Below are 22,731 nucleotides of genomic sequence, written 5' to 3' on the forward strand. Positions count from 1 at the left end.
AAGGCACCCAGGTCCCTGATGAGCACCCAGGAGAGCACCCAGATGTCCCGGGTACCTTGCTGAGCTGGGACATGACCTCCCAAAGGAGGGCGTGCAGGGTGGAGAGCTCGCGGCCCAGGTCGATGTAGCCCTCGAAGCTGGTGCTGTTGGTGAGGGTGTCCAGGTTGGAGATCTCGTAGAGGAACTGCTGCATGCTGGTCCACTCCAGCTCCAGGAATTCATTCATGAAGGCCATGTACTCCTCCTTGCTGCCAAACCTGCGGGCGGGTGCTCAGAGGGGTCTCCACTCTCCCCACCACCAGCTGGCCCCACCGCTGGCCCCGCGTGCTGCTCCCTGTCCCTTCTGTCCCTCTGGCTTCTAGTCGTCTGGTCATAAAGCCACGTCTGACCTTCATCCAGCTCCTCTTCCATTTGTTCTCCATCCATCTGCAAACTCTTCCCTCCGTCTTTCATCCATCTTTCTTCCATCCAACCCATCCATAAGCCTTTTCCTTCCATCCATCCATCCATCCATCCATCCATCCATCCATCCATCCATCCATCCATCCATCCATCCATTCCCATCTGTCCACCTCCTCTCCATCCACCACCACTCATCTTCCATGTATCACCCATCAACTCGTCCATCTTCTCATCCATTCACCCAATAACTCATCCATCTGCATCCTATCTGTCCATTTTCTGTCCACCAACTCATCCATCTCCTCTCCACCATCCCTCAGCTCACCCACCCATCTTATCTCCATCTGCCTGGCTTCCCTCCATCCAACTCACCCATCTTATCTCTATTTGTCTTCCAACTCCATCCAACTCATCTGCCAAATCTCTCATCTACCTTCCACTCATTATCCATCAACCGGTCCTTCCATATTCCGTCCATTTATCCATCTTCTGTTCATCCAGCTCATCCTTCCATCCATCCATCCATCCATCCATCCATCCATCATCCATCCATCCTTCCATCCACCCAGCACCTCACCCATCCATTTTCCCTTTGTCTACCTACCACACCATCCACCCTCAGACCTTCAGATCCACCTTCCCTCCGTTCCCCACCCATCCGACCACTCTCGCCCACCACCACCCCTCTTTTCTCCTCCCCCCCCCCCGGCTTCTCACTTGGTGAAGTTGGCCAGGTTCTGGATGACCTTGGCGATGAGGGTGAGGGTACGGGCAGTCTGCTCGTCAGGGTACTCCTGCATGAGGCCGAAGAGGCTGGGGGACATCACGGCGGGGCAAAGGAACCGCAGGAAGAGCGAGGCGCTGATCAGCCGGTCGGCGATGTCCTCGCGGCCCCGCTCGGCGCACCGCAGCCGCCACGAGGCGAAGACCTCCTTCAGCTCCCGTGGGAACACGCTGGGGGGGGGACACGGTCAGGATCCCGCGGTGGGGACACTGGGGGATGTCCCCAGCCCCCCGGGGACTCACCAGTGCGAGTTGACCACCTTGCAGAGGGCGAGCTCGCAGCACATGCGGAGGTTGGCCTGGTGGTCGGCCAAGGTGGAGGCCGAGCACTTCATGGGGTCAACCTCGCAGTTCTCCTCCGATTCGTACAGCGCCCGGATGAACTCGCCTGCGGGGGGACGGGGACAAGAGCGGGGGTCACCCCGCTGTCCTACAGCCAGGCCACCCCGCTGGGGACGTGGCCCCGAGAAGGGACAACTTGGGCGTCCCACAGCCAGAGCACCCCGATGTGGATATGGCCATGAGGAAGGACCACCATGCCCCTAAAGAAGGGACCACCCAACCTTCCCATGACCCCGACAGTGGGGGGACAGCCGTGAGAAGGAACCTCCAAACCATCCCATGGCCATGCCAATGAGGACGCTTCTACGAGCAGGGACCAGGGACCACCCAACCTTCCCATGGCCAGGCCACTGCAGCGGGGACACGGCTACGGCACGGGACCATCCAACCATCCCCTGGTCATGCCAGTAGTGTCATGGCCATGTATGGGGACAACTCACCGTCCCACCGCCAGGCCAGTGGGGCCCTGCCTGCAACAAGGACCCCAAGCACTGGTGGGGCTCACCAATGGCATCCTTGAGGTATTTCTGGCCGATGAGTTTCAGGTACTCCTCTATGGCTTTCGTGGCGAGGGTGTTTTCCCGGAAGATCAGGTGCTCCCGGTCCATGAAGCGATCCACCTCCGTCATGGCCATGTCCGACAGGAAGTCCTGCCCATGGCCGTCAGGGCAGCCCAGCGCCCACCCGCGCCCAGCCCACCCTCCCCGCATGTTTCTGTCCCACCTCCATCTTCTGCCCCGCCAGCCAGCCCTCCGTTCTCCATCTCTCTGTCCTCTGTCCATCCTTCTGTCCCCCATTCAGCTGCCATCCATCCATCCATCCATCCATCTGCTGCTCACCCATCTGTCCTGTCCTCCATCTCTCATCCATCTGTACTCCACCTGTCCATCCTCCATAAGCCCATCCATCCTTGCTTCATCTGTCCTGTATTCATCCCTCTCTCCATCCTCCATCCATTCATCCACCCTCCACTCCGTTCATCCATCCTCCACGTGCCTGTCCTCCACTCATCCTCCAGCTGTTCTCCATCCATAATCATTTTTCCCTCATCTGTCCATCCTTTGCCATCCCTCCTCCCTCCATCTTCCATGTGTATGCTCCATCCATCCATCCATCCTCCATCTGCCATCCTCCTCCATCACTCCTTTGCCATTTATTTTCCGTGAGTCTGTCCTCCATCCATCATCCATACCTTCTCCATCCATCCATCCATCCATCCATCCATCCATCCATCCATCCATCCATCATCCATCCACATCCATCCGTCCTGTCTGTCCAGCCATCTTTCCATCCATCCTTCATCCATCCCCCACCATCTAACCATTCCCTTCTGTTCATCCTCCAGCCAGCCAGCCAGCCTCCATCCCATCATCCATCCATCCATCATCCATCCATCCATCCATCCCTCCATCCATCAGTCCTCCACACATCTGTCCTCTATCCATGCTTCATCCATCTCCCTATGCCTGCCCTCCATCCCTCCTCCATCCCTCCATCCCTCCTCCATCCATCCATCCATCATCCATCCATCCGTCCATCCCTTCATCCCTCCATCCCTCCATCCCTCCTCCATCCCTCCATCCATCATCCATCCATCCATCAGTCCTCCACACATCTGTCCTCTATCCATCCTCCATCCATCTCCCTATGCCTGCCCTCCATCCCTCCATCCCTCCCTCCATCCCTCCTCCATCCATCCATCCATCCATCCATCCATACATCCATCCATCCATCCCTCCTCCCTCCCTCCTCCATCCCTCCATCCCTCCCTCCCTCCATCCACCCACCCATCACCGCTCTCCACCCCTCCCTCCGTCCCCCCCACCCCACCTTAGCCTTGCCGGTGCTCTGCAGGATGTGCACCAGCGCGCAGGCCACCTCCTCCTTGCTCTTGACGCTGAGCACGGGCTCGAGCACGGCGCAGAGCATCCGGTAGTTGTTGGTGACGTACTCGGCGAACTCCTTGTAGAGTTCCATCGGGAGGATGCTCATGGTCTGGAAGCGGCTCTTGACGCGCAGGGCCGGGCAGCCGGCCTTGCTCTTGCTGCCGCTGGGCTGGCTGAGGGGGTACCACTGCTCGGCGAAGTGCCGCCCGGTGACGCTGGCGATGGGGATGCTCACCATCCCCACGTAGTTGCTCTTGTCCTTCTTGCGCTTCTTGTCGGTGTCCTTGTAGAGGTGCAGGCGGATGGTGCGGACGGCCGGCAGGTTGTTGAACTCGAAGTGCTCGCCCCAGAAGACGTTGTCGGTGCGCGCCTTGCTGGTGGTGCGGGCGTAGAGCATGTCGTCCAGGCACAGCTCGCAGTAGTAGCGCTTCTTGGGGGGCAGGTCCCGCGCCTCGATCACCCAGAGCTTCAGCACGTTGTCCACCCGCCGGCTGTTGTCCTGGGGGGGAGAAGGGGAAGGGACAGCCGGGGATGAGGACAGCCGGGTGTGGGGTATGGGGTCTCCAGGTGACCACCCTCATCTCCACCCGATGGCCGGCTCTGCCAGTGACCGTCTGCACCCCCGCTAGGGGACCAGATCCATCCCGGCCAGGTGACCATCCCCATCGCCACCAGTTGACCAGCTCCATTCCCACCAGTTGGCCAGCCCCACCAGGTGACCGTCCCCAGCCCCACTTGTTGACCATTCCCACCAGTTGACCATCTCCATCCCCACCAGGTGACCATATCCACCACTTGACCATGTCCATTCACCAGTTGACCATCTCCAGCCCCACCAGTTGACCATCTGAAGCCCCACCAGTTTACCATCCCAAACAGTTGACTACCCCCATCCCCACCAGGTCACCATTCCCACCAGTTGACCACCCCCATCTCCACCAGTTGGTCATCCCCAGTCATCTACCAGTTGGTCATCTACCAGTTGACCATCCCCACCAGTTGACCACCCCCATCTCCACCAAATGACCACCCCCAGCCCCACCAGGTCACCATTCCCACCAGTTGACCACCCCCATCCCTACCAGTTGACTGTCTGCAGCCCCCTTGTCGACCATCCCCTCCAGCTGACTGCCCCCATCCCCACCAGTTGATCATCCCCACCAGTTGACGACCCCCAGCCCCACCAGTTGACCATCACCACCAGTTGACCACCCCCATCCCCACCAGTGACCATCATGACCATCACCACCAATTGACCACCCCCATCCCCACCAGTTGACCATCTCCATCTCCACCAGTTGACCACCTCCAGCCCCACCAGTGACCATCCCCACCAGTTGACCGCCCCCATCCCCACCAGTTGACCATCTCCAGCCCCCATTGTCAACCAGCCCCACCAGTTGACCATCTCCATCTCCACCAGTTGACCACCCCCAGCCCCACCAGGTGACCATCACCACCAGTTGACTGCCCCCATCTCCACCAGTAACCAGCCCCACCAATTGACCACCCCCATCCCTACCAGTTGACCACCCCCAGCCCCACCAGGTGACCATCCCCACCAGTTGACCATCTCCATCCCCACCAGTTGACCGCCCCCATCCCCACCAGTGACCACCCCCACAGAGGAGGTCGCCCACCCCACCTTGTTGGGCTTCACGGCCCTCTGCAGGTTCTCGATCCATTTATCCCGCTCAGCAGCCGAGCGGCACGCGAAGCACTTGGTCCCCGAGGCGGTGGTGACCTGCGGGGAGGGCGAGGGGACGGTGACCACGACGGGGGGGGGGCCACCACCGCGGGGACACCTCGGGGGGGCTCGGGGGGGGGTCATTTTTACCTCGAAGCAGAACTCCTGCCCCAGGATGCTGCTGTGGACCGCCTTGATGATGGAGTCCTCGTCCAGGTTGAGCTCCAGCGCCTCGGCCGCGCTGCTGGGGCTCAGCAGCGACTCGTGCGAGTGCGACTCCTTGAAGCTCTGCATCAACCGGGCCCTGCGGGGACGCGGCGGGGGGGACGCTCGGGGTGGGGGACGCGGTTTGGGGTCGGGGAGTTTCGGGGGGGTCAGGGAGGGGACGGCGGATTTGGGGGTAAAGGGGAGGCGGTGGCGGCGGTGGTGGTGGTGGGAGGGGGTTGGGGGTTTTTTTTGGGGTGGGGTTGGGGTCGGGGGTGCCCGGGGTTGGTGGTGGCAGTGTGTATGGGGGGGGGGGGTGGCATGCGAGTGGGGGGGTGGGGGGGTGGCGGTGGTGTTGGCGGTGGGGGGGGGGTACCTGGGGCATCCGCGCGGGACCTGGGGGCGCGTCCGCGGCGTCGGGACGGACAGAGAGAGACAGAGTCAGGGCTTGGGGAGGGGGGGGGACATGGGGATGGGGAGGGGGGGATATGGGGAGGGAGGGAGGGGGGGAGGGGGACATGACGGTGGGAGCCCCCCCACCCCTCTCCGTGGGCATCCGGGGAGCCCCCCACCCCCAACCTGAAGCGGACGGGGGACTCCCCGAATGGACGCGGGACTCCCCAAAAAGGGGAGGGGGGCGGTGTGTGTGTGGGGGGGGGAAACCCAGGCACGTAGCACCCCAAAATTGGTCCTGCGTGTGTCCCCCCCCCCTCCGGCACGGTGCAGCTGGCGCAGGTGAGCCGCCCCCGGGCGCTAAATTTATCCCCGGGGCTGCGTAAGCAGCGGCCTCGCCACGTCCCCACGTCCCCGCGGCCGCCGTCACCGTCACCGTCACCGTGTCACCGGCACCGAGCGCACGCGGGGGCGGCGCGGATAAAAATACCCCGGCGAGAGGCGGCCCCCACCACCACCACCACCACCACCGGCACCACCGCGAAAAAAAATTAAAAAATAAATAAAAAATAAAATAAAAAAAAAATCACCCGGATCGCCCGGTGCAGGGGATAGGGGAGCCCCCAGGGTGTCCCCGTTGGGGGTGAGGGTAAGGGGTGTCCTCTGTGGGGTGAGGGGACTGGGGACATCCTCTATGGGGACAGGGGACATCCCTTATGGGGACAGGGACATCCTCTATGGGGTGAGGGGACAGGGGACATCCCCTATGGGGTGAGGGGACAGGGGATATCCCTTATGGGGACAGGGACATCCTCTACGGGGACAGGGACATCCTCTATGGGGCAAGGGGACAGGGGACATCCCTTATGGGGACAGGGGACATCCCCTATGGGGCAAGGGGACAGGGGACATCCCTTATGGGGACAGGGACATCCCCCACCAAGGGGGACCAGCCGCGGGGATGAGGGATGCCATCGGCAGCAGGGGACAAGGGACGTCCCCCTTGGGGACCACCCAGCAGGATGGGGACGAGAAAACCCCCCCGGGGACAAAGGGACACCCCAGGGGACAAAGGGACACCCCTGGGGACAAGGGGACACCCCAGGGGACAAAGGGACACCCATGGGGACAAAGGGACACCCCTGGGGACGAGGCAACCCACCTCTGGGCACCCAGGGCCAGGAGCCGCCACCTCCTGGCCGTCATCTCCCTGGGGACAAGGGACATCCCGGGGGGGGACACACACGGGATCCCCGCCACCCCCCTGTCCCCGGGGCCGTACCCCATGGGTGACGGTGACGCCGGTGACGGTGACGGTGCCACCGGGCCCGGTGCCAGGCCGGATCCTGCGCCCGGCTCCCACCCACCGGCTCCGGGCTATAAACGGCACCGGCACCGCCTGCCACCTGCCCGGTCCCCAAAGTGTCCCCAAAGAGGAGGGGACGGGGTAGGGAGACCCGCCCCAGGCAGGGACAACGGGGACAACGGGGACAACAGGGACGTGCCCTGGGTGGGGGCGTTGGGGACAGGGGGGACCTGCCCCACATGGGGACATTGGGGACATTGGGGACCTGGGGGACACCGGGGACCACCCCACATGGGGACCTTGGGGACCTGCCCCACATGGGGACATTGGGGACACTGGGGACCACCCCACATGGGGATGTTGGGGACATTGGGGACATGGGGACCTGCCCCACATGGGGACCTTGAGGACATTAGGGACGTGTCCCACAGGGGGATGTTGGGGACATTGGGGACCTGCCCCACATGGGGACATTGGGGACACCGGGGACCACTCCACATGGGGACCTTGGGGACATTGGGGACATTGGGGACCTGCCCCACATGGGGACCTGCCCCACATGGGGACGTTGGGGACACTGGGGACCACTCCACCACATGGGGACCTTGGGGACACTGGGGACGTGCCCCACAGGGGGACACTGGGGACACCAGGGACCACTCCACATGGGGACATTGGGAACACTGGGGACGTTGGTGACCTGCCCCACATGGGGATGTTGGGGACACTGGGGACCACCCCACATGGGGACATTTGGGGACATCGGGGACCCCGTGGCGGGGTTGTCCCCGTGCCCAGCAGGACACCCGGACCTGTCCCCTCCACGCAGAGCCTGGGGACACTCGGCGCAGAGCTGTCCCTGTGCCACCAGGGGAGCGGGGCTTGTCCCCTGGTTTGGGGACACTGGGGGGGAACCGGGCTGTCCCTACACCCACCGTGGTGCCACCCGGGGACCGAAACTGTCCCCATCCCAGGGCTGTCCCCAAACCTCCCCGCTGCCACCTGCACAGCGACACCGTCCCCACGGCGTCCCCAAACCAGGACGGGAACATCCCAGGGGGGTGGTGACAACCCGGGGGGGTGACATCCCAGGAGGGGGGTGACATCCCAAAGAGGTGACATCCCGGGGGGGTGACAACCCAATGAGGTGACATCCCAGGGGGGTGAAATCCCAGAAAAGTGACATCCCGAGGGGTGACATCCCAGGAAGGGGGGGGGGGGGGCTACGGTGTCCCTGGGGGGGGGCTGTGACATCCCTGGGGGTGGCTGTGGTGTCCCCAAGGGGGGATGTTGGTGTCTGGGGGGGGTGTAGATGTCCCCAGGGGGGTCGTGGTGTCCCCAAGGGGGGGGAGTTGATCTTCCTGGGGGGGGAATTGGTGTCCTGGGGGGGGGTGTTGGTGTCCTGGGGGGGTGTAGGTGTCCCCAAGGGGGGTGTTGGTGTCCCGGGGGGGCTGTTGGTGACCCCAAGAGGGGTGTTGGTGTCCTGGGGGGGGGTGTGGGTGTCCTGGGGGGGGCTGTTGGTGTCCCAGGGGGGGTGTTGGTGACCCCAAGGGGGTGTAGGTGTCCTGGGGGGGGTGTAGGTGACCCCAGGGGGGGAATTGTTGTCCTGGGGGGGCTGTTGGTGACCCCGGGAGGGGTGTTGGTGTCCTGGGGGGGGTGTTGGTGTACTGGGGGGGGGTGTTGGTGTCCCCAAGGGGGCTGTTGGTGTCCCCAAGGGGGGTGTTGGTGTCCTGGGGGGGCTGTTGGTGTCCCCAAGGGGGCTGTTGGTGTCCTGGGGTGGGTGTAGGTGTCCCCAAGGGGGGTGTTGGTGTCCTGGGGGGGCTGTTGGTGTCCCCAAGGGGGGTGTTGGTGTCCTGGGGGGGGGTGTTGTTGTCCCCAAGGGGGGTGTTGGTGTCCCGGGGGGGCTGTTGGTGTCCCCAAGGGGGGTGTTGGTGTCCTGGGGGGGGATGACGGTGACCCCAAGGGCGAGATGTCATTGTCCCGGAGGGGACGCGCGGGTGTCCCGGGGAGGGGAAGGGAGGGGAGGGGAGGGGAAGGGAGGGCTGCTGCTGTCCCCGGGGGTCTGGCGGTGTCCCCGGGGGGGTGTCCCCGCGGTGTCCCCCCACCTGTCGTGGTCGGCGCTGCGGAAGCGGGGCAGGATCTGCCGGAAGCTGCTGGTGCGGTCGAGCTTGGGCTGGCTCTTGGTGCGCTTGATGGAGCTCTTCAGGCGGCGGCTCAGGAAGCCTTGCTGGGGTACAGGCGGCTGAGGGCAAGCGGGGGGCACCGGGGGCACCGGGGGACACCGGGTGGGACACCGGGTGGGGACACCGGGGGGACACCGGGGGGACCAGGGGGGGCACCGTGGGGATGGGAGGGTGAGGGTGGGAAATGGGGGCACGTGGAGGTGGTGGGAGACTGGGTACAGGCGTGGAGCCGTGGGGAGGGGAGGGGTCACCGCGACAACAGGCGTGGAACCGCGGTGACAGGGATGGGTAACCATGGTAACAGGCGTGTAATCATGGTGACATGGATGGGTAACCATGGCAACAAGCATGTAGCTGCGGTGACATGGATGTGCACGATGGGTAACCATGGCAACAGGCGTGTAACCGTGGTGATGTGATGGGTAACCATGGTAACAGGCGTGTAACCATGGTGACATGGATGCGCACGGATGGGTCACCATGGCAACAGGCATGTAACCGTGGTGACATTGATGGGTAACCATGGTAACAGGCGTGTAGCCGTGGTGACATGGATGTGCACGGATGGGTCACCATGGTAACAAGCGTGTAACCATGGCAACATTGATGGGTAACTATGGTAACAGGCGTGTAATCACAGTGACATGGATGTGCACGGATGGGTAACTGTGGCAACAGGCGTGTAACTATGGTAACATGGATGGGTAATCATGGCAACAGGCGTGTAGCCGTGGTGATGTGATGGGTAACCATGGTAACAGGCGTGTAATCACGGTGACATGGACGTGCACGGATGGGTCACCACGGTAACAGACATGTAGCCATGGTGACATGGATGTGCACGGATGAGTAACCATGGCAACAGGCGTGTAGCTGCGGCGACATGGATGTGCACAGATGGGTGACTGTGGCAACAGGCGTGCAACTATGGTAACATGGATGTGCATGGATGGGTAACCATGGTAACAGGCGTGTAACCGTGGTGACATTGATGGTAACCATGGCAACAGGCGTGTGGCCGTGGTGCCACGGCTGTAACACTGGGTAACCACGGTGATGTGGCTGTGTAACCATGGCAACATGCATGGAAAGGCGGGGTGACGGGGTGACAGGCGTGTAACCGTGGTGATAGCGTGTGTCACCATGGCAACAGGGGTGTAACGACTGGGTAACCATGGCAACACGGATGTGCACGGATGGGTAACCACGGTAACAGGCGTGTAACCATGGCGACAGGGATGTAATGGCTGGGTCACCGTGGTGACACGGATGTGCACGGACACGTAACCATGGTAACATGGATGTGCACAGATGGGTAACCACGGCAACAGGCGTGTAACCACGGCAACACGGATGTGCCGGGTACCCACGGCGATGTGACGGGGTAACCATGGCGACGGGGTGATGGTAACCACGGCAACAGGCATGTGCTCGACGAGGGCAACACGTGTGCAGGAGGAGCGTAACCATGGCAACGCGGGGCTGCGGTAACCACGGCGACAGGCGTGTGCGGGGCGGGGTAACCACGGCGACGGCGTACAGCCCAGGTAACCATGGCAACGGGAGCGGGTCACCACGGCGACACACGTGTGGGGGACACAGCAACCACGGCGACACCGTAACCATAGCAACAGGCGTGTTCGGGACGGGGTAACCACGGCAACAGGCGTGTGCGGGATGCGGTAACCATGGTAACAGGCGTGCTCAGGAGGACAGGGAAGCAACATACATGTTCAGGGTGGGGTAACCATGGCGACAGGCGTGTTGAGGATGGGGTAACCATGGCGACAGGCGTGTTGAGGACAGGTTTCCATGGCAACATACATGTTCGGGATGGAGTAACCATGGCAACACACGTGTTGAGGATGGGGTAACCATAGCAACATACATGTTCGGGATGGGGTAACCATGGCGAGACATGTTCAGGACGGGGTAACAATAGCAACATACATGTTCAGGGTGGGGTAACCATGGAAACACGCGTGTTCAGGATGTGGTAACCATGGCAACACACGTGTTCAGGATGCGCTAACGCGTGTTGGGGACGCCGTACCCGCGGCGACACGCGTGTGCGGGACGGGGCAACCGCGGCACCAGGCGTGTCGGGGCCGGGCACACGCGTGTGCGAGGTGGTGGGGGGGGGGGGAGTGGGGGGGGGGGCTCACCGAGGGCCGGAAGGGGGGCGCGGGCGGGGCGTCCATGTTGATGCTGTACTGCTTCCCCCCGGGGACGCTCTTCCTGCGGGAGCGGCCGCCGTGGTAATCTGGGGGGGGGGGGACAGGGCCCTGAGGGGACAGCGGGGACACGGGGGGGGGGGGGGGCACGGACACACACAGGGGGACCCCACGGCCCTCCCACCCCCCCCTCCCCATCAACCCACCCCCTGCTCCCTGGGGGATGGGGTGGGCGCTGGGGGGGGACCCAGGCATCATTTGGGGGGGGGGGGCATGATATGGGGTGGGGGGGACATGGGGGGGGGACACGCACACATAGGGGGACACACAAGGGTAGGGGGGGCTTGGGGGGGGGCCCTGGTTTCTCTCCATCCCCCCCCCCAGCTGTCACCCCATCCCATGGCCGGGGTCCCCTTGACTTTGGTGTCATCGCCCCCCCCCCCCAAAAAAAATCCCCTTAACTCTTAGGGACCCCCTAAACTCTGCCCCCCCCCCCCCAAATCCCCTTAACTTTGCCCCCCCCCCAAACTCTGCCCCCCCCAAATATCCCCCCTAACTCTGCCCCCCCCCCTAACTCTACCCCCAGCCCTGGGGTCCCCCAAACTCAGCCCCCCCCCCAAATAAAAAACCCTTAACTCTACCCCCCCAAAACCCCCTTTAACTCTGCCCCCCCCCCCCAAAAAAAAAAATCCCCTTAACTCTGCCCCTGGCCTTGGGACCCCCTTAACTCTGCCCCCCCCATATCCCCTTACCCCCCCCCTTAACCCATTAACCCCCCCCAAAACCCCATTAACCCCCCCCAAACCCCATTAACCCCCCCAAAACCCCCTTAAACCCCCCCAAAACCCCCATAACCCCCCCCCCCCCCCCCAAATTTTCCTACCGGCCACGGTCCTGCTGCCGCCCTCCAGGCTGAGGCGGGTGCCGGGGGGGGGCCCCAGGGTGCCCCGAAGCGCCCAGGGGGGGCCCGGCTGGGGGGGGCCCCACATGGCGCCTCCTGACCCTAGGGGCGCCCCGGGGCCCCCCCGCGAGGCCCGCGGGTGCCCGGGGGGGAGCGGGCCGGGGGCAGCCGCATCCCCGCCGGCCTTGCACACGCGCGTGCCGGGGGCACGGGGGCGCGGGGGGGGGGCACCACGACGCTGGGGGAGGGGGGAGGGGGAGGAGGAGGGGTGGGGGGGAGGATTTTGGGGGGGGTGGGGGTGGGGGTGGGGGGGGGGGGAGCGGGGGCACGCTCAGGCGCTGGCGCACGTGGAGCCGGGCACGCTCACACTCACCCCCGGAGCCTTGCACGCTCGGCACGGGCCATGCACGCTCGCGCTCGGCCTCGTGAGCCTTGCACGCTCGCCCCCGGAGGCTTTGCACGCTCGGAGCTTTGCACACTCACCCCTGGAGCTTTGCACACTCACCCCTGGAGCTTTGCACACTCACCCCCAGAGCCTTTGCACACTCGGAGCTTTGCACGCTCACCCCTGGAGCCTTGCACGCTCACCCCTAAAGCTTTGCACACACTCCTAGAGCTTTGCACGCTCACCCTCGGAGCTTTGCACGCTCACCCTAGGAGCTTTGCACGCTCACCCCTAGAGCTTTGCACGCTCACCCCCGGAGCCTTTGCACGCTGGCTCGCCGGCCGTGCACGCTCCCCGCAGGGCCATGCACGCTCCCGCTCAAGCCTCCGGAGCCTTGCACGCTCGCCGTGCACAAGGCAGCCCCCGGGCCGTGCACGCTCGCCCCAGGCCGTGCACGCCGGCCCTCACCACCGAGCCATAGCCTGCCCCGTGCACGCGCACGCTCAGCGCCGTGCACACTCAGCTCCCCCCCCCCCCCCTTCCTTTTCACCCCCAGAGCCGGGCACGCTCACACTCGCCCCTGCGGCCGGGCACGCTCCCCGGCGGAGCCATGCACACTCACGCCCGGAGCCGTGCACGCTCCCCGCTTTGCACGCTCCCCACAGCCCCGTGCACGCTCAGCGACCCCCCTGCAGGCGTGCACGCGCACGGGCACCCCTGCAAGCATGCACCCCTTGCACACTCACCCCCTTTGCACACCCCCTTTGCACACTCCCCCCTTGCACACTCACCCCTTGCACACTCACCCTTTGCACGCCACCCCCCCCACCTCTCCCAAATCTCCGTGCACGCTCCCGGTGCTCCGCGCACGCTCCCGCCGCCCCCCCCCCTCCAAACCCTCGCTCACACTCGCGTGCACGCGCACACCCCCTCCCCTCCCCCCCCCCGTTGCACACTCGCCGTTTTTTGGTTTTTTTTTTTCCTCTCCTCTCCTCCCCCCCCCCCCCCGCCACCAGCTTCTCCCGCGCCGCCGCCGCCGCCGCCGCCGCTCCCGGGCCGGTGCCGCTGCCCCGTGCGCGCCCCCGCGCTCGCTCCGCCCCCGCCGCGCGTGCGCGCGCAGCCCCCCCCCCCTCCCCCCCCTTCCCTCCTCCCCCCTCCCCCCGCCCCCCCCCCGCACTCACCTCGGGCGCGCGCGGCGCCGCCCGGCCCGGGGAGGGGGGGGGGGGGGAGGAGGAAGAGGGGGGGAGGGGGCGTGGTCTGGGGGAGGGGGCGGGGCTCGGCGCGCGGCGTTGCCATGGAGACGGGGCCACGCCCCCGGTAACGCCGAGCGGGGAGGGGAGGGGGGAGGGGGAGGGGGGGGGATAATGGGGGGGAGGGGAAGGGGGGGGGATGGGGGGAAGGGGGACATGGGGGGGGCAATGGGGACATGGGGGGGACAGGGGGGGACAGGGGGGGACAGGGGGGGCAATGGGGACATGGGGGGGACAGGGGGGGACAGGGGGGCAATTTTGGGGCAGGGGGGGCAGGAGGGGGCAATGGGGGGGCAATGGGGACATGGGGGGGACAATGGGGACATGGGGGGGACATGGGGGGGCAATGGGGACATGGGGGGGGAAGGGACAGTGGGGACAATATGGGGACATGGGGGGCAATTTTGGGGCGGGGGGGCAATGGGGGGCAATGGGGGGCAATGGGGGGGCCATGGGGACATGGGGGGGCAGGGAGGGACATGGGGGGACATGGGGACAGTGGGGACAATGGGGGGGCAGGGGGGACATGGGGGGACATGGGGGTGCAATAGGGGGGCAATGGGGACAGTGGGGACAATGGGGGACAGGGGGACATGGGGGGAACATGGGGGACAATGGGGGGGGACATGGGGGGACACTGGGGGGGCAGTGGGGGGGACACTGGGGGGGCAGTGGGGGGGACACCAGGGAACATACAGGACAGTGGGGGGGACAATGGGGGGACAGTGGGGGGACAGGCGGACATGGGGGGATTTGGGGGGTGCCAAGTGTGTGGGGACACCAGGGGGACACTGGGGACAGCGGGGGGACACTGGGATCAATGTGGGGACACCGGGGGGACACCGAGGGGATACTGGGGTGACTTTGGAGACACCAGGGGGGTGAGGGGACACCGGGGGTTGGGGACGTTGCCCACCACAAGTGGCAGCGTGGGGACAGCGGGGCCGGGGGACACGTCCCTGCTGGTGGCAGTGCCACTGCCAGGGGTCTGGTGGCGGGGACAGGGGTGGCTGCGGTGGCACCAGCGGTGGTGGCACTGGTGGCAGTGATATGATGGCAGTGATGGTGACACTGGTGGAGTGATGGTGGCAGTGCTGGTGGCACTGGTGGCACTGGTGGTGGCAGTGCTGGTGGCACTGGTGGCAATGATATGGTGGCACTGGTGGTGGCACTGGTGGTGGCAGTGATGGCAGTGGTGGTGGCAGTGATGGTGGCACTGGTGGCACTGGTAGCACTGATATGGTGGCAATGATGGTGGCACTGGTGGCAGTGGTGGTGCCACTGGTGGCACTGGTGGCAGTGATATGATGGCAGTGATGGTGACACTGGTGACACTGGTGGCAGTGGTGGTGGCACTGGTGGCACTGGTGGTGACACTGGTGGCAGTGATATGATGGCAGTGATGCTGACACTGGTGACACTGGTGGCAGTGGTGGTGGCAGTGCTGGTGGCACTGGTGGCACTGGTGGCAGTGATATGATGGCAGTGATGGTGACACTGGTGGCAGTGGTGGTGGCACTGGTGGCACTGGTGGCACTGGTGGCAGTGCCAGCGGCAGCGGTGGTGGCACTGGTGGCACCGTGGGGACAGCGCAGGTGTCGCTGGTGGCCCCGGTGACACGGGTGGTGGCGGTGGCGGTCCCGGTGGCGGTGGCGGTGGCCGCGTCCCCCCGCTGTCACCGTCGCCATGGTGACGCGGCGCTGGCGCTTTTTTTAACGCCGGAGGAAGCGGGGGAGGGGCTGGGGGGGGGAGGGGCGGCGCCACCAGCGGGGTCCGGCCCCCCCCCCCAAAAAAAAAAAAAAAGTCCCCCCCCCGTGACACCCACGGGGACGGGGACACCAAAAGGGGACACGGGGTGGCCTTGGGCACCCAGTGACCCCCCCAGGGGACAGGGACAGGGGACAGGGGACAGGTGGCCCCCGGGTGCCCCCCCCCGGGTTTTGGGGACAGCGGTGGCACCGGGCATCACCAGCAGGGGTTGGGGACGTGGGGACATGGGTGCCACCACCATGGGGACACGGGGACAGGTGCCACCATGGGTGTTGGGGACACTGGGATGGGTGGCACCACCAGGAATGGGGACACGGGGACATGGGTGCCACCACCATGAGTTGGGGACATGGGGACACAGATGGCACCACCATGGGGGTTGGGGACACGGGTGCCACCACCATGGGGACACGGGGACACAGGGATGGGTGCCACCATGGTGGTTGGGGACATGGGGACACGGGTGCCACCACCATGAATTGGGGACATGGGGACAGGTGCCACCATGGGTGTTGGGGACACAGGGATGGGTGCCACCACCAGGAATGGGGACATGGGTGCCACCATAGCGGCTGGGGACATGGGGACATGAGTGCCACCCCCATGGGGACATAGGGACTGGTGCCACCACCAGGGGATGGGGACACAGGTGCCACTATGGGGATTGGGGACATGGGGACACAGGTGCCACCACCATGAATTGGTGACATGGGGACCATGGGTGCTGCCACCATGGGGGCTGGGGACATGGGTGACACCATGGGGGTTGGGGACATGGGGACATGGGTGCCACCACCATGAATTGGGGACATGGGGACAGGTGCCACCACCATAGGGACACGGGTGCCACCATGGGGGTTGGGGACACGGGTGCCACCACCACGGGGACACAGGGACGGGTGCCACCATGGGCATCGGGGACACGAGGCCCACACTGTCCCCAGGTGCCACCCCCGCTGTCCCCACCATTTATTTAGGGGGGGGGGGGGGGGGACACCAAAGGGACAGCGCCTCCCCCCCCCCCCCCACACACACCCGGTGGGGGGGGGTTGGGGTTTCCCCAGCAACCGTTGCCGAGCACCCGCGCGCCTCCAGGCTGGATATTATGGGATGGCAGCTGGAAAAAGGGGGGGGGGGGGGGGGGACACCATGTGTGTGCCCCCCCCCCCAAAAAATTTCCCGGTGACCCCCCCACCCCCCCCCGGTACCGTGCTCTCCCGGCGGCCTCCCCTCCACCGGCACGCTGACGGTGCGCCGCAGCAGCTTGCTCCGGCACGGCTCGCCCCGGCGGTCCCGGATGAGCAGCGGGTGGATCTGCGAAAGGATCCCCCCCCCCGCCATCAGTTCGGGTCCCCCCCGGCCCCAAAATCGTCCGGAATCGCCCCAAATCTTGCCCTCCCCCCCCCACCCCTCCACTCCCGCTCCCCGCTCGCCTCCTCCTCAGCCGGCAGCAGCTGGTTCATGGGGGTGATGGAAATTTATTTTTTTTGGGGGGGGTGACACCCCCACGGGTTTTATTGGACCCCCTTCTTTCACCCCAAACCCCAAAATCGCCAAAAATCATCCCCAAAATCGCCCAAAATCGCCCTAAAAGTTGCCCCCCCCCCCTCCCCGCACTCCTCCTCCTCAGCCAGCACCAGCAGCTGGTCCATGGGGGTGCTGCAAAATTTGGGGGGGGGGGGGAAAGAGAGACACCCCCACGGGTTTAATTGCACACCCCTCCTTCACCCCAAACCCAAAAATCGCCCCAAATCACCCCCAAAATTGCCTAGAATCGCCCCAGAAGTTGCCCCCCCCCCCCCCCTCCCCGCTCGCCTCCTCCTCAGCCAGCACCAGCAGCTGGTTCCTGGGGGTGCTGCAAAATTTGGGGGGGGGGGGAGGGGGAAGAGAGACACCCCCACGGGTTTTATTGGACCCCCTTCTTTCACCCCAAACCCCAAAATCGCCAAAAATCACCCCAAAAAACGCCTAAAATCACCCCAAAAGTTGCCCCCCCCCCTCCCTGCCCGCCTCCTCCTCAGCCAGCACCGGCAGCACGATGCAGAACCGGGAGGGGGGGGGGCGCCCAGACAGCTCAAACCGTGGCCCTCCTAAAACCCCAAAACAGCCCGAAATCGCCCCAAAACGTGCGTCCCCCCCCCAGTTTACCTCCTCCTCGTCCAGCATCAGCAGCTGGTTCCCGGAGATGATGCAGAACCGGGGGTTCCAGGGCGGCCGCTCGTAGGCCGGGGGGGGCGCGTAGGGCCCGCGGGCCAGGGGGGCTCCTCGCACATCTGGGGGGGGGGCTGGGGGTCAGTGGGGGGACCCCAAAATCCCCCTCCCCCCCCCCCAAAAAAAAAATAATCCCCTCCCCCACACAAACACCCCCCAGGCCAGGCCCCGGGGGCGCGCCAGGCCCCGCTCGGCCCCGTTTCCAACTGGGTCAGGCCCGGGCCCGGTGCCCCCCCCCCAAACCCCCGGCCATGTTGCCCCCCCCCCCAAATTCCCGGTACCGGTTCCAGGCCCCGGTACCGGGGGGGGGTCGGGGAGGCCGAGCCCGGGCCTGACTGGTGCCGGTGCCCCCCGTACCGGTGCCCCCCAGTATGGGTATCCCCCGGTACTGGTATCCCCCCAGTACAGGCAACCCCCCCGGTACCAGTATGGCCCAGTATGAGCAGCCCCCAGTACCAGTATCGCCCAGTATAAGCATCACCCAGTACCAGTATCCCCCAGTATAAGCATCGCCCAGTACCAGTATCTCCCAGTATAAGCATTGCCCAGTACCAGTATCTCCCAGTATAAGCATCTCCCAGTACCGCTATGCCCCAGTATGGGCATCTCCCAGTACCGGTATCCCCCAGTACAAGCATCTGCTGGTACTGGGATCCCTCCAGTATAAGCATCCCCCTGTACCAGTATCCCCCAGTACGGGCATCTCCCGGTACCAGTATGCCCCAGTATAAGCATCTGCTGGTACTGAGATCCCTCCAGTATGGGCATCACCTGGTACCAGTATCCTCCAGTATAAGCATCTCCCAGTACCAGTACCCCCCAGTATAACCACCTCCTGGTACTGGGATCCCCCCAGCATAAGCATCCCCCGGCACCAGTATCCCCAGTACGGGCACCCCCCGGTACTGGGATCATTCAGAGATCAGCCCAATACCAGCAGCCAGCGGTACCAGTAACCCCCCCAGCACCAGTATCCTGCTACCAGTAACCCCACTAGGTACCAGTATCCCCCCCCCAGTACCAGTATCCCCCCTCCCAGTACCAGTATCAACCCCCCCGGTACCAGTAACCCCCCCGCAGCACCAGTACCCCCCCAGTACCGCTATCCCCTCAATCCCAGTATCTCCCAGTACCCCCCTGGCACCAGCATCCCCCTCTTCCAGCATCCCCCATTTCCAGTACCCCCCCCCGCAAATTTCCAGTACCCCCCCCCATTACCAACACCCCCCCCATTACCAACACCCCCCCCTTTCCCAATAACCCCCCCCCCTCTCCCAGTAACCCCCCCCCCTCCATCCCAGTCCCCCCCAGTACCGGCCTCCCCCGCTCCCACCACCAAACCGCCACCATCCCCCGCTTCCCATCCCCCCCCCCCGGTACCGACACCCCCCCGCTGCCCCCCCCCACCCCCCTTTACCCCCCCCCACCCCCCCATGTCCCCCCCCCACCCCCCCCACCCCCATTTCCCCCCCCCCACCCCCGGTGCCGCCGCCCCCGGTGCCGCTCCCGGCCCCACCCCGGAGCCTCCCCCCCCCCCCCTCAATTTCCCGGGGGCATCCCGGGGGGGGTCGCCCCCTCCCCAAATTCCCGGTGCCCCCCCCGTACCTCGGAAGGGGACATAGGACATGGCTCCGCCGCCGAGCGCTTCCCCCGGGCGCCGGTAACGGGGAGGGGATGGGGGGGGGGGGGGGGCGGGGGGGGGCTGGCGGAGAAAGGGGGGGGGGCAGGAGGCCGGGGGAGGGACACAGGAGGGGGGGCGGGACCGGCACCGGGGGGGGGGGACACAGGGATATGGGGGGGGGGAGGGGATTTTTTTTTTTTGGGGGGGTGGGGGGGGGACTGGGAGCACTGGGGGAGGGGGGACTGGGAGTGGGGGGGTACTGGGGGTACTGGGAATGGGGGGGGGATGGGAATGGGGGGGGACTGGGAGCACTGGGGGGGGACTGGGAACACTGGGAATGGGGGGGGAGTGGGAATGGGGGGGGACTGGGAGCGCTGGGGGGGACTGGGAACACTGGGAGAGGGGGAATGGGGGTACTGGGAATGGGAGGGGACTGAGAATGGGGGGATACTGGGAATGGGGGGGCACTGGGAACACTGGGAGAGGGGGTACTGGGGGTACTGGGAATGGGGAGGAACTGGGAACACTGGGAGAGGGGGCACTGGGGGTACTGGGAAGGGGGGGCACTGGGAATGGGAGAGAACTGGGAATGGGGGGATACTGGGAACACTGGGAGAGAGGGTAGTGGGAATGGGGGGGTAATGGGAATGGGGGGGAACTGGGAACGCTGGGAGAGAGGGTACTGGAGATACTGGGAATGGGAGGGGTACTGGGAACACTGGGAATGGGAGGAATGGGGGGTACTGGGAATGGGGGGGGAATGGGAATGGGGGGGCACTGGGATCACTGGGAGAGAGGGTACTGGGGGTACTGGGAATGGAGGGGAACTGGGAATGGGGGGAGGACTGGGAATGAGGGGGACTGGGAGCACTGGGAATGCGGGGGGAACTGGGATGTGGGGATACTGGGAACACTGGGAGCGGGGGAAATCGGGGGGTACTGGGAATACTGGGAATGGGGGGGTACTGGGAATGGGGGGCACTGGGAACACTGGGAATGGGGTGTACTGGGAATGCAGGGGGTAATGGGAATGGGGGGGAATTGGGATTGGGAGGATACTGGGAGCACTGGGAGTTGGGGAATGGGAGGGGTACTGGGGATACTGGGAATGGGCGGGGAAAGGGGGGGAGTGGGAATTGGGGGGACTGGGAACACTGGGAATGGGGGGGGGCACTGGGAATGGGACCAGTGGCGGCTGCTTCACCTTTAAGGGCTGCCCCCAGTGCCACCACTGCTCCCAGTAACCCCAGGGCCCCTGTCCCAGTGCTCCCAGTACCCCCAGTGTCACAATCCCAGCGTCCCCAGTGTCTCCAGTACCTCCAGTGTCCCTGTCCCAGTGCTCCCAGTGCTCCCAGTGTCCCCATCCCAATGCCCCCAGTGCTCCCAGTGGCCCTGGTTGTCCCCATCGCACTGCTCCCAGTGCCACCAGTGCCCCCAGTAACCCCATCCCAATGCTCCCAGTGTCCCCGTCCCAGTGCCCCCAGTGCCCCCTGTGTCCCCATCCCAGTGCCCCCAGTCTCCTCACCCCAGTGCTCCCATTGCTTCCACTGTGTCCCCCCACCCTCTTCCAGTGTCTCCCAGTTGCCCCCTGAGCTCCCAGTGCCCCATCCCAGTGCTCCCAGTGTCCCCCCCCAGCACCTCCCAGTGTTCCCAGCAGCCCCAGTTCCCCAACCCAGTGCCTCCCTGGCCTCCATTCCAGTCCCCCCCAGTCCCCCCCAGTCCCTCCGGGCTCCCTTCCCAGTGCTCCCAGTGCTCCCAGCACCCCCCAGGACACCGGCCCCCAGTGCTCCCATTGCCCTCCCAGTAGCTCCCAGTTCCCCCTGGGGGGCTGTGAGCGTGCAAGGGGCGGGCACCAGTGTGCACAGGGCGAGCGTGCACAGGGCAAGTGTGCAAGGGGTGGGCGTGCAAGAGCCTTGCACAAGCGGCAGGGGGCGAGGCGAGTGTGCAAGGGGGCGAGCGTGCAAAGGTGAGTGTGCAAATGAGTGTGCAAGGGGCGAGTGTGCAAGGGGTGAGTGTGCAAGGGGTGAGCGTGCAAGGGGTGAGCGTGCAAACAAGTGTGCAGGGGGCGTGCAAGAGCCTTGCACAAGCGGCAGCGGGCGAGGCGAGCGTGCAGGGGGCGAGTGTGCAAAGGTGAGCGTGCAAACGAGTGTGCAAGGGGCGAGTGTGCAAATGAGTGTGCAAGGAGCACGTGTGCAGGGGGTGAGCGTGCAAGGGCCGCGTGTGCAAGGGGGGGCCCCGGGCGCGCGTGCAAAGGGGGCAGGGGGCGAGTGTGCAAGGAGGGGGGGGGGGGAGGGGGCTGCGCGTGCAAGGCGCGCGCGCGCCCCCGCGCGTGGGAGGCGCGGCCCCGCCCCCCCCCTTCCCGGCCCCGCCCCCGCCCCCGCGCGCCCCCGCTCGCGCGCAGCCGCGCGGCCACGTGACCAGCCGCGGGGGCGGGGCCTCCTCCTCCTCCTCCTCCTCCTCCTCCCGCCCCCGCCGGGCCCCGCCCCCCCGCGCGCTGATTGGCCGGGCGGCGGGGCCGGCTGTGCGCACGGCACGTGTCACGCGCTCGCCTCCCCCGCCACGTGACCCGCCCGCCCACGTGACCCTTCCCCCCTCCCCCTTCCCTCCTTTTCCCCCCCTCCCCCCCTCCTCCCACCCCCGCGGCCGCTTCCGGCGCGCGCTCTGCGCGGTGACGTCAGAGTGGGGCGGGGCCGGCGGGGCACGTGGGGGCGCGCGGCGGAGCGGCGGGTACGGGGCGGGAGCGGCGGGGGGGGGGAGGGGGGCACCGGGAGGGGGCGGGGCTTGGCCGGGAGGGGGCGGGGCCTCGCGGCACCGCTCTTCCGGTGGGCGGGGCCTGCAGCGAGCCCCCGCGCGCCATGAGGCCGGCCCTGGGCGTGAGTGTCGCAATACGGGGGGGAGGGGTATCGCGATAGAGGGGGGAGATCGCGAGGGGGGGAGGGGCGCGGGGCCGTCGCGGGTCGGGAACGGCGGGGGGGGGGGGGGGGCTGCGTGGGACCGGGGGGGTATTGCGATATGGGGGGGTGTTGTGCAGGCAGGTGTTGTGAGCGGGTATCACGATATGGTGGGCGTCGAGAGGTGAGTGTCAGGACACCGTGGGTGTTGCGATGCGCTCGGTATCATCGTGGGGCTGGGGGTGGCTATCGCGACATGGCAGATATCGCGACACGGTGAGTATCGCAGAGCGATTGCTGGGTACCACAGAATGTTGGGCATCATGGTGCCATGGCCTGGTG

At 65.7% G+C, this 22,731-nt stretch overlaps 1 protein-coding gene across 13 annotated transcripts in view; it reads right to left on the bottom strand.

Annotated features, from left to right (window-relative positions):
- SYNGAP1 (synaptic Ras GTPase activating protein 1) overlaps nucleotides 1–19,543 on the bottom strand; it is a 32,445-nt gene extending 12,902 nt beyond the window's left edge. For 8 of the 13 annotated variants that reach the window (XR_014686278.1, XM_084500952.1, XM_084500953.1 and 5 more), the window contains exons 1-12: nucleotides 19,483–19,543; nucleotides 17,815–17,939; nucleotides 16,875–16,980; nucleotides 11,352–11,449; nucleotides 9,109–9,230; nucleotides 5,251–5,404; nucleotides 5,059–5,157; nucleotides 3,358–3,912; nucleotides 2,033–2,177; nucleotides 1,429–1,573; nucleotides 1,120–1,356; nucleotides 56–257 (exon numbers count right to left, since the gene is read on the bottom strand). Coding sequence is in view for 12 of the 13 variants with exons in the window: in XM_084500952.1 (XP_084357078.1) it covers nucleotides 56–257; nucleotides 1,120–1,356; nucleotides 1,429–1,573; nucleotides 2,033–2,177; nucleotides 3,358–3,912; nucleotides 5,059–5,157; nucleotides 5,251–5,404; nucleotides 9,109–9,230; nucleotides 11,352–11,449; nucleotides 16,875–16,980; nucleotides 17,815–17,939; nucleotides 19,483–19,504 (2,010 nt within the window). In the remaining variant the exon portion in view is untranslated. Of the gene's footprint in view, nucleotides 1–55; nucleotides 258–1,119; nucleotides 1,357–1,428; nucleotides 1,574–2,032; nucleotides 2,178–3,357; nucleotides 3,913–5,058; nucleotides 5,158–5,250; nucleotides 5,405–5,680; nucleotides 5,701–9,108; nucleotides 9,231–11,351; nucleotides 11,450–12,243; nucleotides 12,623–16,874; nucleotides 16,981–17,814; nucleotides 17,940–19,482 lie in introns of those variants that run through there. The other 5 variants (XM_084500950.1, XM_084500948.1, XM_084500957.1 and 2 more) reach the window with 5 other exon arrangements.
- Nucleotides 19,544–22,731: the final 3,188 nt, after the last annotated feature.

This window comes from Aythya ferina (assembly GCF_964211825.1).
Source record: "Aythya ferina genome assembly, chromosome: 30".
In the NCBI taxonomy this organism is placed as follows: domain Eukaryota; kingdom Metazoa; phylum Chordata; class Aves; order Anseriformes; family Anatidae; genus Aythya; species Aythya ferina.